The sequence below is a fragment of the Oncorhynchus mykiss genome, chromosome 17, assembly GCF_057628025.1.
Source record: "Oncorhynchus mykiss isolate SJ-2025 chromosome 17, ASM5762802v1, whole genome shotgun sequence".
NCBI lineage: Eukaryota > Metazoa > Chordata > Actinopteri > Salmoniformes > Salmonidae > Oncorhynchus > Oncorhynchus mykiss.
In genome coordinates this window covers 36,388,259-36,401,677 of record NC_143038.1, presented here as the reverse complement: position 1 = coordinate 36,401,677, position 13,419 = coordinate 36,388,259, and the positions used below count along the sequence as shown (strand labels likewise).

The 13,419-nt window shown below is 42.3% G+C and overlaps 1 protein-coding gene across 9 annotated transcripts in view; it reads right to left on the bottom strand.

Moving 5' to 3' along the window:
• Positions 1-13,419, bottom strand: part of LOC110494076 (calcium-dependent secretion activator 1) — a 169,405-nt gene that overhangs the window by 31,930 nt on the left and 124,056 nt on the right. For all 9 annotated transcript variants that reach the window (XM_090205439.1, XM_090205440.1, XM_090205434.1 and 6 more), the window contains exons 8-13: positions 12,715-12,854; positions 12,010-12,076; positions 11,340-11,448; positions 10,955-11,167; positions 1,932-2,068; positions 925-1,112 (exon numbers count right to left, since the gene is read on the bottom strand). In XM_090205439.1, coding sequence (XP_090061565.1) covers positions 925-1,112; positions 1,932-2,068; positions 10,955-11,167; positions 11,340-11,448; positions 12,010-12,076; positions 12,715-12,854 — 854 coding nt within the window. The remainder of the gene's footprint in view (positions 1-924; positions 1,113-1,931; positions 2,069-10,954; positions 11,168-11,339; positions 11,449-12,009; positions 12,077-12,714; positions 12,855-13,419) is intronic.

Below are 13,419 nucleotides of genomic sequence, written 5' to 3'. Positions count from 1 at the left end.
ACTGACAGTGAAATGCTTACTTCCGGGTCTCTTTTCAACAGTGTAGAATTAAAGTTAAAAAAAATGTAATAAAAATAGAAAGTCACACGACAAATAAATACAGAGTGAATAACGAATAACAACGACAGGTACAAATTGCATAGCTATATACAGGGAGTACCAGTACCGAGTCAATGCGCATGGGTACAAGGTAATTGAAGTAGCTATGTACATATATTTTATAGTACATCATCTTACCTGATGGGCTCTTGTACGAGCTGAAATGTGGAATCCCTTTTCTTTCTAAACTTCATCTTTTTGCTTCCCCGTTTCGAGCCAGCCCCTGGTTCTGGGCTCTGGGCGCCCTCACAACCCACCAGTGGCCCACAGTAACTGCTGCCCTCTCTGACTTTATAGGGATGCATGGGAGGATGAGCAACATCGACATAATGAGACTGAATGAAGCAACAAAAGACAAGGAGGGAAAAGAAAAAAGGAATACGGTGGAAACGAAGGTAAATATAATTCATTAATAAAATAAAAGTGAACAAAATGACGACATGATAACATAAAATACATGATTAAAATCATAATAAATAATATGCAAAACATTCATGACAAACAAAGACGTAACATTGGGAAATCGTAAAGCAATGGTGCTCTGCTGCGTTTGATGACCTTTTGTCCTGTTACTATGGCCAGCTTCTCTTTCCTTCTTTCTCTTTTTATTTTATCTGAAGACCTTTGTGTGTGTATTTGAGATACAAACTTTACCCATCTCTCTTGCGATATGGTGGTGATTTAGCATTGCCAGTGCTACCTTGTGATGAGCACTGGCTTGTCCAAAATGTCGCCCTCCGACCTTGAGGATGTCCTCTTGGTCTAATGATTAAGACTATGGATTGGCAAGCAGGAGGACCGGGTTCATTCGGGTGTAGATTTTACCTGTTACCGTGGACATGGGAGGCGCAGAAAGCGAAGCTGTAGTGAAGCAGGGTGGGGTCGATCATGGCTCCTCTGTCCGCCCTCTCCAGCAGGTCCCCTAGGTAACCCAGGTGTCTGTGACACCCCCGCACTCCGTTCCTGGCACAGTACTCATCCAGGACAAACACCTGGCCTGGGCTGAACCATCCCTACACATTACATCAGAGAGTTGATTTTATGTTATTATTTATCATTTTTTAAGCCCCTTTTCTCCCCAATTTCGTGATATCCAATTGGGAGTTATAGTCTTGTCCCATCGCTACAACTCCCGTACGGACTCGGGAGAGGCGAAAGTCGAGAGCCATGCATCCTGCAAAACACAAAACTACCAAGCCACACTGCTCCCTTAACCCGGAAGCCAGCGGCACCAATCGGAGGAAACGCCATACAACTGTTGACCGTGTCAGCGTGCATGCGCCTGGCCTGCCACCGGAGTCGCTAGAGAGCGATGGCACAAGGACATCCCGGCCGGCCAAACCCTCCCCTAACCTGGACGACGCTGGGCTAATTGTGCTTCACCTCATGGGTTTCCCGGTCACAGCCGGCTGCGACACAGACGGGGATTGAACCCAGATCTGTAGTGACACCTCAAGCACTGCAGTGCCTAAGACCGCTGTGCCACTTGGGAGGCCCAGAGAGGGGGTTTAACAGTTTAGACTAGAACACCTGGCCCGTGCTGAACCATCCCTACACATAACATCAGAGATGTGTTTAACAATTTAGACTAGAACCCCTGGCCCGCGCTGAACCATCCCTACACATTACATCAGAGCTTTTTTTAAGAGGTTAGCACCATGATTTCAATAACAAACAAACCCCTTTCCCTGACTGAACCATGACCTAAGTCACATTAACAATGTACCTTGCTCCAAAAAATGTCAGGATTTTGATAAAAAGTATATTTTTAGTGCCCAGGACTGTATTTATTCTCATTCCACCGTACTGTGGGTTTGGAGAATGCCACTCACCAGGCAGCAGAAGGTGTCATTGAGCCTGTGGTCCAACGTAAGCCTCTGGACGATCTCGAACAGGGAGGCGTGGTCAAAGCTACAGGGGTTAGCCGAGATAAACTCATCCATGCCATGTTTCTGAGCTCTGTCTGCGTCTGTGTCCAACCAGCACAGGGAAAAGGACAGGATTCAGAGGAAGAGGGTGTCAGTAAGGCACAGATAAATAGTACAGCATATCTCTCTACCTCAACACAACACTGGGCCTGTCTGGCTAAGACTACTGTTAGGGCAAATTATAAACACTTACAGCTTTACATTGTCAACTTGCATCATATCAGACAGAGTCAATAGAGCTGATCGGGATTGTGGAATAAGGAGCTACTGATGTGAATCTGTAGCTAAGCTCAATGGGACCAGTGCTTTGTCATACTGTTGTATGTGGATGCTGGCATGCAGCTTTTTTTTGTTCAATGGCTACCATTTTAGGCACATAAGATTCAAAACGTGTAGTAAGAAAGTGGTGGGTTAAATTGAATAGGATGCTAATCTCATTCGTAATATGTATTCAATAGATTCTGCCATTCGCGATTGATTGGTCAATGTCACTAAGTTCCTGACAAATGATGGGTCGTGTGCTGAAAAACAAAACAGAGTACAGTGTGATTTTGAAAAAAATATTAGGCTGAGTAAATAGCTCTGTTTTAATGGAGAAAGTCTAGTCGATTAAAAACTGTAAGAGTTAAGTGTTTTCTATTCTATAGAATACATCTATTTTTTATAAAGGTTGGGTAGCGGACACAAGCCTCTAGGGAGCTGCTTATCTGCATCCAAATGCATTCTGGGAGCAGATCAAGTAATGAGTGCCCATGTTTTTTAAATAGATTTTGACGGTATTTGATTAGTGTTGTATGATTGTTCAATAGATCTAAACAGCAGTGTATATGTTGAGGACAGAGAAGAATAGGAAAATACAGGAGACATGTATTAATGTATGACCATCTTCTGAAACAAAAATATGTATTCTGTCTGTCATGACAGTAGTGGTGGCATAATTTGAATAACCAGAATACTCTCATCTAACAAAAACATTGATGAGAAGCCTAAAAGCAGAATATAACCAGTACCTGATAAAAAAAAAAAAAACATTGATATTCCCACATTTTCTTCCCATTTCTGCACTACATACTGTATATAGTCAGATCTCAAACTATCAGTGATGAGATGACATGTGCATGAAAAGGGGGACTCAACATCATGTGCAAGTGACGCACGCGTTCCTACGTCATACATCCGTGTTCATGTCCCTAGCCCTGTACTGAATAGGCTTGATGATTATATCATGAAATTCGTGAAAATAAGGTCATATACAGTACCAGTCAAAAGTTTGGACACACCTACTTATTCCTGGGCTTTGCTTTATTTATTTTACTATTTTCTACATTGTAGAATAATAGAGAAGACATCACAACTATGAAATAACACACATGGAATCATGTAGCAACCAAAAAAGTGTTAAACAAATCCAAATATATTTTATACTTGAGATTCTTCAAAGTAGCCACCCTTTGCCTCATTGACAGCTTTGCACACTCTTGGCATTCTCTCAACCAGCTTCATGAGGTAGTCACCTGGAATCTATTTCAATTAACAGGTGTGCCTTGTTAAAAGTTAATTTGTGGAATTTCAATCCTTCTTAATGTTTTTGAGCCAACCAGATTGTGATGTGACATGGTATGGGTGGTATACAGAAGATAGCCCTATTTGGTAAAATACCAAGTCCATATTATGACATGAACAGCTCAAATAAGCAAAGAGAAACGACAGTCCATCATTACTTTAAGACCTGAAGGTCAGTCAATGTGGAAAATTTCAAGAACTTTTAAAGTTTCTTCAAGTGCAGTCACAAAAACCATCAAGTACTATGATGAAACTGGCTCTCATGAGGGCCACCACAGAAAAGGAAGACCCAGAGTTATCTCTGCTGCAGTGCATAAGTTCATTAGAGTTACCAGCCTCAGAAATTGCAGCCCAAATAAATGCTTCACAGAATAACAGACACATCTCAACATCAACTGTTCAGAGGAGACTGTGTGAATCAGGCCTTCATGGTCAAATTGCTGCAAAGAAACAACTACTAAAGGACACCAATAATAAGAAGAGACTTACTTGGGCCAAGAAACACAAGCAATTGACATTAGACTGGTGGAAATTTGTCCTTTGGTGAACGGATGATCTCCACATGTGTAGTTTCCACAGTGAAGCATAGAGGAGGAGGTGTGATGGTGGTGGGGGGGGGGGGGGGGGGGGGGGGGTTGCTGGTGACGCTGTCTGTTATTTATTTATAATTCAAGGCACACTTAACCAGCATGGCTACCACAGCATTCTGCAGCGATACGCCATCCCCTCTGGTTTGTGAGTAGTGGGACTATCATTTGTTTTTCAACAGGACAATGACCCAACACACCTCCAGGCTGTGTAAGGGCTATTTGACCAAGAAGGAGAGTGATGGATTGCTGAATCAGATGACCTGGCATTCACAATCACCCAACCTCAACCCAATTGAGATGGTTTGGGATGAGTTGGACCGCAGAGCGAAGGAAAGCAGCCAACAAGTACTCAGCATAATTGGGAACTCGTTCAAGACTGTCGGAAAAGCATTCCAGGTGAAGCTGGTTGAGAGAATGCCAAGAGTGTGCGAAGCTGTCATTAAGGCAAAGGGTGGCTACTTTGAAGAATCTCAAAACACTTTTTTTACACTTTTTTGATTCTATATGTGTTATTTCATAGTGTTGATGTCTTCACTATTATTCTACAATGTAGAAAATAGTAAAAATATAGAAAAACCATTGAATGAGTAGGTGTGTCCAAACTTTTGACTGGTACGATATAAAATTATATTTGTATTTGTGAAGGAATTTACTTCTGCCAGACGTCTTTCGTTATGTTTTTGCACTAAAAACCAATGCTATGTTTTTGCCCATTCAACACCATTCAAAAAGCCTACAAATGTTCAAAAACTACAAGGCAACTTGCAGCTTCACTTGCATAGCATATAGAGAAATGAAAGAGGTGTTGATGTTCCTCCTCAGCGTCGGTGAGTGACAGGTGTCATGTCCAATCGCATGACACTGAAAAAAGTGAGGATAATGTGACGGTGGTGGGGCAGGTGGATAAGGGGGTAGGCTGGGCTTGGCTGGGGGTGGGGGTTCTATAGCAACACTAACTTTGAACTCAACTGACATCTGTCCCCCCCATGTTCAGAGACAGGGATAGATAAAGGGGAGATGGAGGGCCACGGATGAGGGTAGGACAGCTGTCCGCCCCATGTTCAGAGACAGGGATGGATAAAGGGGAGATGGAGGGCCACGGATGAGGGTAGAACAGCTGTACGTTCAATGGTACTTGTTAAAGGGTTCTAGAGTGTAAAATTAGGAGGTGTTTTGTTTCTTAATCGTCCAAACGAGTGGACTAGACCAACAGACTATGTATCCCTGGTTTTGCTAGGCACTGACAAAAAAGGCCCTACCAGAGGTTAAAAGGGAGAGAGGGGTGAACTAAGGCAAAGACAGAGGGGTAAGCATAGGTTAAGAGAGAGGTGAGAGGGGTGAGACAGGAAAGAAATTATAAATATGATGGAAAAATGAAAGTTGTAGGGGGAGATGGAGTTCAAAAGTGAGGGTGTGAGAATGAGATGAAAATGAAACAAAGGGTGAACACAGAAAGAGAGAGAAAGGGGGGGGGGCTGAGAAAACGACTCAGACGCAGAGATAGATAGACGAGGGAGATACAGACAGTGCCAGGAAAGTGGGGAAGAAAACGAAAGCGGACGGGGTGGGATAGTTACGGGGGCAGTAGGGAAGGGTGGGGGTGAGAGAAAGTGTGCGATAGGGGCAGAGTGAAGGTGCACGATGTGTGATAGAAAGTGCTTGAAGGTAGGCGGGAGGAAAGGCGGTAGGGGATATCTCTTCTGGTTGTTTTAAATGAGGAAATGGAGTTTGATTTTGGAATAACAGACTGAATGGACTATGGGGGACATGATCATATTTAGTGAGTTCTTGTCGATGGTGACGTCATCATCTAAAGGCAAGATGATTGGTTAAAAAGATTGGATTGTTTTTCCATTGTGAATATTGGGGAATACAGTAATTAATAAATGCTCAGTGACAAACAAAACATGCTGTAGAACAGTGACTTTTCATTGTGCTTTCAAAAATGTTTCAAAATGTTATGTCATGCATCTGAAGGTTCCATTTTCAATGTTTGGATAAAACATTTTGGGCATTCCTCTTTCTCTTAGCATTTGCAAGTTGACAATACTTGAGTGTGTTGCAGTGTATTTATTCATGACATCTACAGAGCACAACTAACAGGCATACCAACTACTGGAGTATCTCTAACAGGGTAGCAATACAATTTGGTGCAAGTACATCGGTTTATAGCATGAAGCCGACAGAGGCAAAACTACATGTAGATCATTCTCTGGGAGATGGCAAAGGGGGAAATAAAAATTCCTGTAATTCCATCAACGCAATAATGGACACATGACAAAAGTGTTCACCTGTTCAGGCAATCAAAGGGCAATCAAAAGAAACCAAAATGAGACCTGTTCCCTCCTAGAGGTGCTACTATGGGGGGCTAGCTGCTGTCTACAGGCCCATGTAGTAAGAGGGTTCTTCCAGAGTATTGTATGGTAAGGAGCGGTGCCAATGGCTACTCCTTGTCATCTGCATTCAGAATACTCCACGTACATATTTGCCAACTCTCGTGAACAGAGGACAAAAGAAAAGAACCAAAAGCAATTGAGCCATGGCCACTGAGGAGTATTTTTCTCCACAGATCTTTTGGGGTGATTTACCAGGGGGTGCTGTAGCACCCTCAGCACCCCTACTTCCCACGGCTAAGAATTGAGTCCTCGGAAGTAAAGCATGACCCATGTTACCCTGCTAAAAGGGTCCAAATGTCACAGCTTTCCAACTGCTCTACTCTTTGAAAAATGTATTAAACAATATGGAAATATTCAATCATTTGTAAGCGATGTCAAGAATTGTAGGACAACAAAAAAGATGACAAGCTCAGAAGTTCCCTCAGGGGGAAACTTTTTTACTGTCCTCTACTGCTCTCTAAAACAGAATTTCCATAACTGTTGATGGATTCACAACTAGATTTCCTACAGCAGTCATTTACTGTATTTCATTTTCTGATGGCATCATGTCACATTGGGCCATCTCTCTGCTTTACTCTGAGGGGTCCTTGGACACCAATAAGATTACGGAGAGAAGGCAATTATGCAACAAAAAAAAACATAATAATAACCAGATTATAAACTACAATAATTACTGAGCCAAATGATAAGTCTAAGAATCAAATACATGCATCCTAAACCGTCAAGAATGGAAGCTTATGGCTACTTCAAATCTCAGATTGAGGAGAAATCAAACATAAAAAAACAAGTTTTCTACTGTCTAAAGACATGAAGCGAGGAGACTTAAGAGGAGGAAGTGGATAGGGAAAGAGGAGAGAAAGCACGTTGCATTTGTCAGATAATCGTTGGGGATTATCTGAGCTGTGCCGGCTACAGGGAAGCACTTACCCTTAAGTCCAGCTAGAAGACAGCGGGGTGAGAAGGGACAAACCAGAATAACATAAAGACTAGCAACAAGGCTGGAGGAGAGCAAACACGAGTGTCCCTCACCTAGCAGTTGCAATACTAAAGAAGGGGTAACAAGCAAAGCATGAGGAAGAGAAACACACACAAAAAAAAAAAACCTGTACCAAAATGAGAGAGAGAGAGAGAGAGAGAGAGAGAGAGAGAGAGAGAGAGAGAGAGAGAGAGAGAGAGAGAGAGAGAGAGAGAGAGAGAGAGAGAGAGAGAGAGAGAGAGAGAGAGAGAGAGAGAGAGAGAGAGAGAGAGAGAGAGAGAGAGAGAGGCGTGTGGGCAGCGGTGGTGTGCTGAGCATGTGTGGGTATGTGAGCTGGAGAGAGAGAGAGATAGTGAAAAGAAAGGTAGAGAGAAAGAGAGGAGATTGATAGAAAATCAAGAGAGGGAAATAGAGGGCCAGTGAGATCATGACAGAAACAAGAGCGATGAAAGGATAAGGGCAAAGGGTTATCATCCCTCTGCTGTGGTTGATTTAGTCCGGATTCTGATCTAGGTATAGTACATTTGTTGCACTTTAATTTGAGTCAGTTTTCTATAGCAGGAAAATAATCCTGCAGCAACAGAAAATGTCAATTATTGTGTCGATTATAATTATTTTCTGTAGGCATTTTTACATTTTTTTCATAAGGGAAAATCAAGTCTGAAATTTCCAAGTGGAAATGACAAGCCTTTTGAAACCTCAAATAAACTACAAGTGGTAAATGTCCTGCATTTCGGGAAAGTTATCCTGCAACAGTGTGATCAAATTAAGATCCGACATCTGTATCTCATTCTAACATACATTATACATTACCATCGTAATATGATCGCTTCCCTTTGCTTTCTCCAGATCATAACAGAGGAGCACTGGCCCATACTCTACAGTTACATCCAGCACTCCAGCAACAACTTTTAGTTCTACTATCATTATTATTATGTAAATGATGCCAGTATCCTCCGCTGAATCTATGAAGGCACTGGACAGCTTACAAGATAATGTTTAGAGGAAAAATAAATGAAGAGTAATAACAATCTAAATGGCTAACGCAATTGGAATAAACCTGACATATCCACCTAATGCTATAATTTTATCCAAAATGTTTATTATTATATGGTTATGAATATGGGAGTCCACTTAAAGCAAAGTGATGTTGCCTGGTAATGAGTAGTGACACTCATAACTTATCTGGTAGGTAAAGTACTGTACTCAGTCTGGAGGCAGGCTGGCACATGAGAAAACACTATTAGCTTCGCCAGAGTCCCATTCCTTCCTCATCTAAATTCATCATTTAGAAGAAGTAGTCTATAAGTTCTCCTTTAGAAAGACTACTCTCCTATCCTTCCAAATCAGTGCTCCAGAACCTTATTATCGGCAGCAGAGCTCTGATGGTAGAGAGAAAGAACGAGAGAGAGAGCAAGAGAGAGCGAGAGAGACAGAGAGAGAGAGAGAGAAAGGAAGGAAGAAACAAAGAAACAAAGAAAGAGAAACAAAGAAAGAAAGAAAGAAACAAACAAACAAAGAAACAAAGAAAGAGAAACAAAAAAAGAAAGAAAGAAAGAAACAAACAAAGAAACAAAGAAAGAGAAACAAAGAAAGAAAGAAAGAAAGAGACAAAGAAAGAAAGAAAGAAAGAGAAAGAAAGAAAGAAAGAAAGAAAGAAAGAAAGAAAGAAAGAAAGAAAGAAAGAAAGAAAGAGAGGAGAGTAACAGGGCGGTGTGGTGTATGTTATGGCCCCAGAGCCATTCAAGATAACCAGGGTGGGGTGAAACATGTCCGTTTGGTGTGGCACAGTGTTTCAGAGAGGAGGGGGGTAGAGGGAGGAGGTCTGTGCCACTGTGAGGGGTCATTGAATGGCATCAGAATGGCTGGTCTTATATAGAGGAGGTAACCAAATAACCAGAAGAACGATCACATACTCGACAAAGACACCAATGGAGAGACCACAGGGAATTCTTGTCTATAGATTCTGTTTATAGAAACAAAAAAAGACATCTACGCTTTTATTACCTAAATAGCGCAATTCCTGCATAAAAACCTATATAGATGTTTTTATTGCTGAATTGTTTTCAGGTTATAAAAATGCCAATATAATAAAAGGGGAAAAAATATTTTTCTACAACCCATTAACTCTAACCCAACGGCTTGGACATTAGAATAACTGCTAAAATAACTGAAGGAGTTGTAGGAAGGACGCACACCAAAATAAGTTATCATGTTTGGTTTTGAATAGCAGGATCTATTATTGTGGAGTGTTCTTTAGTTGTCTTGTTAACCAGACTGAACGATGCACTCACCTTATTGAAACAATGGTGAGCACAGCATTCAGTCTGGTTTTACCAGGCTAGTTCTTTAGTGCTGTAAAAGAACAGAATTGAGTTGGCAACTAAAGGGTACTAATTTCCCAAGTTAGGGTTCAACCTGTTCAGGTTTCAGTGTGTTTACAACGTGTAACTTAGATATTTCTTTGTAAAAAGAAAAGTGCATTAGGATACACAAGTATCACGTTAGCCTAAAATTCGTTGGCCCTATTTCACTGTTAAACTGTGATTCAAAGTTTGCTTTAAATATAAGGGGCAGAGGACACAGAAGAGACGGTTACAACAGGAAGTAGATAGGTACGTGTTGCAGAAGCCACGTCACTAGAGACAGTCTTACCTTCACTTTGCTACTGTACAGTATCTGACCTGTGGCTGCTTAAAGGTACAAGTAAAGGATCGGTTAACACTACAGAGAACGTTGACTGAGCAGTGGCTGGACCGAGACAGGGCTGGGCTGAGCGGGGACTCAGAAAGTCATCACTGTCTGTTACAGCTGTTGTTTTCTACCCATACCACATGTTGGGGTCTGGGGGTGTTCAGGCAATACTCACTGACACCTTAGCATTGTCACAAACACAACACTTAACGCAAAACATTCTCAAAAGATTTCAAAGGTTTTCAAAAGGATTCAAAAGGCTAAAAAGGTGCCAAGCTTGATGTTTCATTTTAGTGGTTTAACCTATATCTACGCTATTGGCCTCCATTCCGTGTTTCTCTTCAGTTTGTCAGCTTGGTTAATGTTGAGAGAGACAGAGCAGATTGATGGGGGAAGAGTCATATGAAGTTGCACCTTTAAACACGTCATGTGTGACTGATTGGTGACGATGAGGGGAGGCCCATAGAAGCTGGGTACTCTGTGTGATACAGCAATGAGGAGGAAGTGCCTGCGTGTGTCGACTTTAGTTCTACAGCGCAACGTGTTCAACAGTTACAGTATGTGGCTGCAGTGTGGCGTGGGGAGAGACGCATGGCGTTGTGAAACGTTATGGGTGAGAGCTGTCACTGGATTGGGGGGCGGGATGAAACCTGAAACTGCCTGCTGATTGGCTGATATGATGCTGAGGTTGTGTATTGGTTTACTTACAGAACTGGGAGATGGGCGCGTCCATCTGAGCGGCGGCACCCCCCTTGGAGTTTAGTTTCTGGACCTGGGTGGGGGGAACAGGCTTGTGGGACTGACCGGTGGCCCGGTACATTGCCTGAACCCACAGGATGCGGTCCTGCTCGTCATCACTGGCAAAGATCACAGTGTCGCCCTCCTTCACCGCGTTGAAGAACGCCCTGCCGCCATCCAATCCTAGAGACAGAGAGGAGGGTTTAGGGACAGGTTGTGTGGGTGTGTGTGTGTGCGTGTGTGCATGCATTCGCGTGTGTGTGCGTCCATCTGTGCTTGCGTGCATGCATGCACATGCGTACATAATGTACGTGTGTGTCTGTGTGAATGTGCATGCATGTGTGTATATATGTACCTGGCTGGGGGTCGGTGTAGTCCACAGTGTAACCATCCAGCTGTAGCAGCTCCTGTGGCTCAGACTTCTTCTCTCTGTAGCTGCACATGGCAAAGGTGTACTGGCTCACCTGCACCAGAGAAGACAGACACGTCATACACTTCCATCTGCTCAGGAACATCAGAGGATCAATGGTGAATTGCTGTGATTGCTCAAGCTTCTTTTGAGGTAAGAAGGCTGATTAAAAAGTGATTATATTTTTGTGTGAAAACTACCCCTTTAGCCACATACAGTTGCAATCACAATTCCCTATTCCTGCTAAAACAAGTTGAAATTGAAAACACCTTTGGTGTTCACACGTTTGTTTGATATGCAAAAAAAATGTCCTGGACTAAATTATTCAGAATTCAAATTAATTTGGTTGGAGGCAGGGGATTCTCCTCTACTGGGTAATTCATCTCACCTGTGGCAAGTTGCAGATGCCTACAGGGTAAAAATAGCCATTCAACCAGTTTTGAAGAGAGAAAATAAGACATTCTGATCCATTTGAACTCTATTGTAAAGTTCAATGGTGCCAATATATTCGAATAAACTGTATGTTATTGTTTGTTTTGATGATGTAATCATTTGAATGACCTTTCATTTGACCAGACCAAAGACATTATATTTCAGAGGCTGATGATGTACCAACCTGCACGAGGACGAAGAAACGCTTCTTCCAGCGCTTCCAGACGTTCTTCCCAAAAGCCCACAAATACCTGCCAGAAAACAATGTTCAACAATTACTACATGGCAATGTAATGATTACATGGCAACGGTATGACAATTGGCTATTGTTGTTTCCTGTGTTGAAGAAACAGCAACAGAATCAGCAGGTTTAGCCCACACTACATGCATAGCAAGGAGTGTATTCCCTACTACAAACAAAAGAGGCTGAACTAATCACTGTTCATAATATGATAATGTCGTACATGTTTTGATGTTTTATGCAGAGCGGATGACCCTGGGTTTGGTGCAGTGAGAATGAGTCACGTTGGCCTGAAATTTAGTGTCTTTGTTGCTCTCTCAATGTAAAACAAACCCAGTAGTAACCACCAGAAGGCTAGGCTAGAAATTAGGCCAAGAAGGAACCAAGGAAGAGGCCGGAGGCCGGAGGAGTTTCAGAGAAATGGATGAAAAAGGTACAAATAAAACCCAAAACAAAACCCTATCTGGAGATCCTCCTCTGTCCTCATGAGTATTATGCAGTAAAGTAGCAGACTTAAAAAAAATATGACCAGGTCCCATTGAGATCAATAGGACCAGGTTTCCCTTGCTTGCCCAGAATTCTTCATCTTCTGCGGCTTGTCCATGCTTACCAGGAATTCTTCATGTTTTGGAGCTTGTCCATACTTACCCAGAATGCTTCATGTTCTGTGGTTTGTCCATGCGAATGGCCAGTTTGATCTGAAGGTTCTGGTCGGGGCAGGCCTTGGTGAGGGCCATCTTATGGAGCTCTGATGCCTTGGGGCTGTTAGGGGTTGGGTGGAGGACCACCTGGAGGAGAAAAGTATCAGACAAATTAAGGTTAAGAGAGAAATTAAGATGTGAAAATATCTGATGATGACTGCACAATTGCATTTTTAACCTTGACATTTTAAAGGGCAGTGCATTCAAAAACTTGATTTTCTATTTTTTTTTTGTATGATATTTACACACAATGACAGTGGTATTTCAAATAAGGATCGCCAAAATTAAGCAAAACAATATTTAGAGTGAAGACTATTGTTTGATAAACTTAATTTGAAAAAGAGCAAAAATAAAAATAATAATAATAATAATAACTGACATTTCAGCCTGTTCAGGTGGGATATATAAGGAGTTGGTCCCCCTTTGCTGCTATAACAGCCTCCACTCTTCTGGGAAGGCTTTCCACTAGATGTTGGAACATTGCTGCAGGAACTTGCTTCCATTCAGCTCAAAGAGCATTAGTGAGGTCGGGCACTGATGTTGGGCAGACATCGTCCCAAAGGGGTTCAATGGGGTTGAGGTCAGGGCTCTGTGCAGGCCAGTCCAGTTCTTTCACACTGATCTCAACAAAACATTTCTGTACGGACCTCGC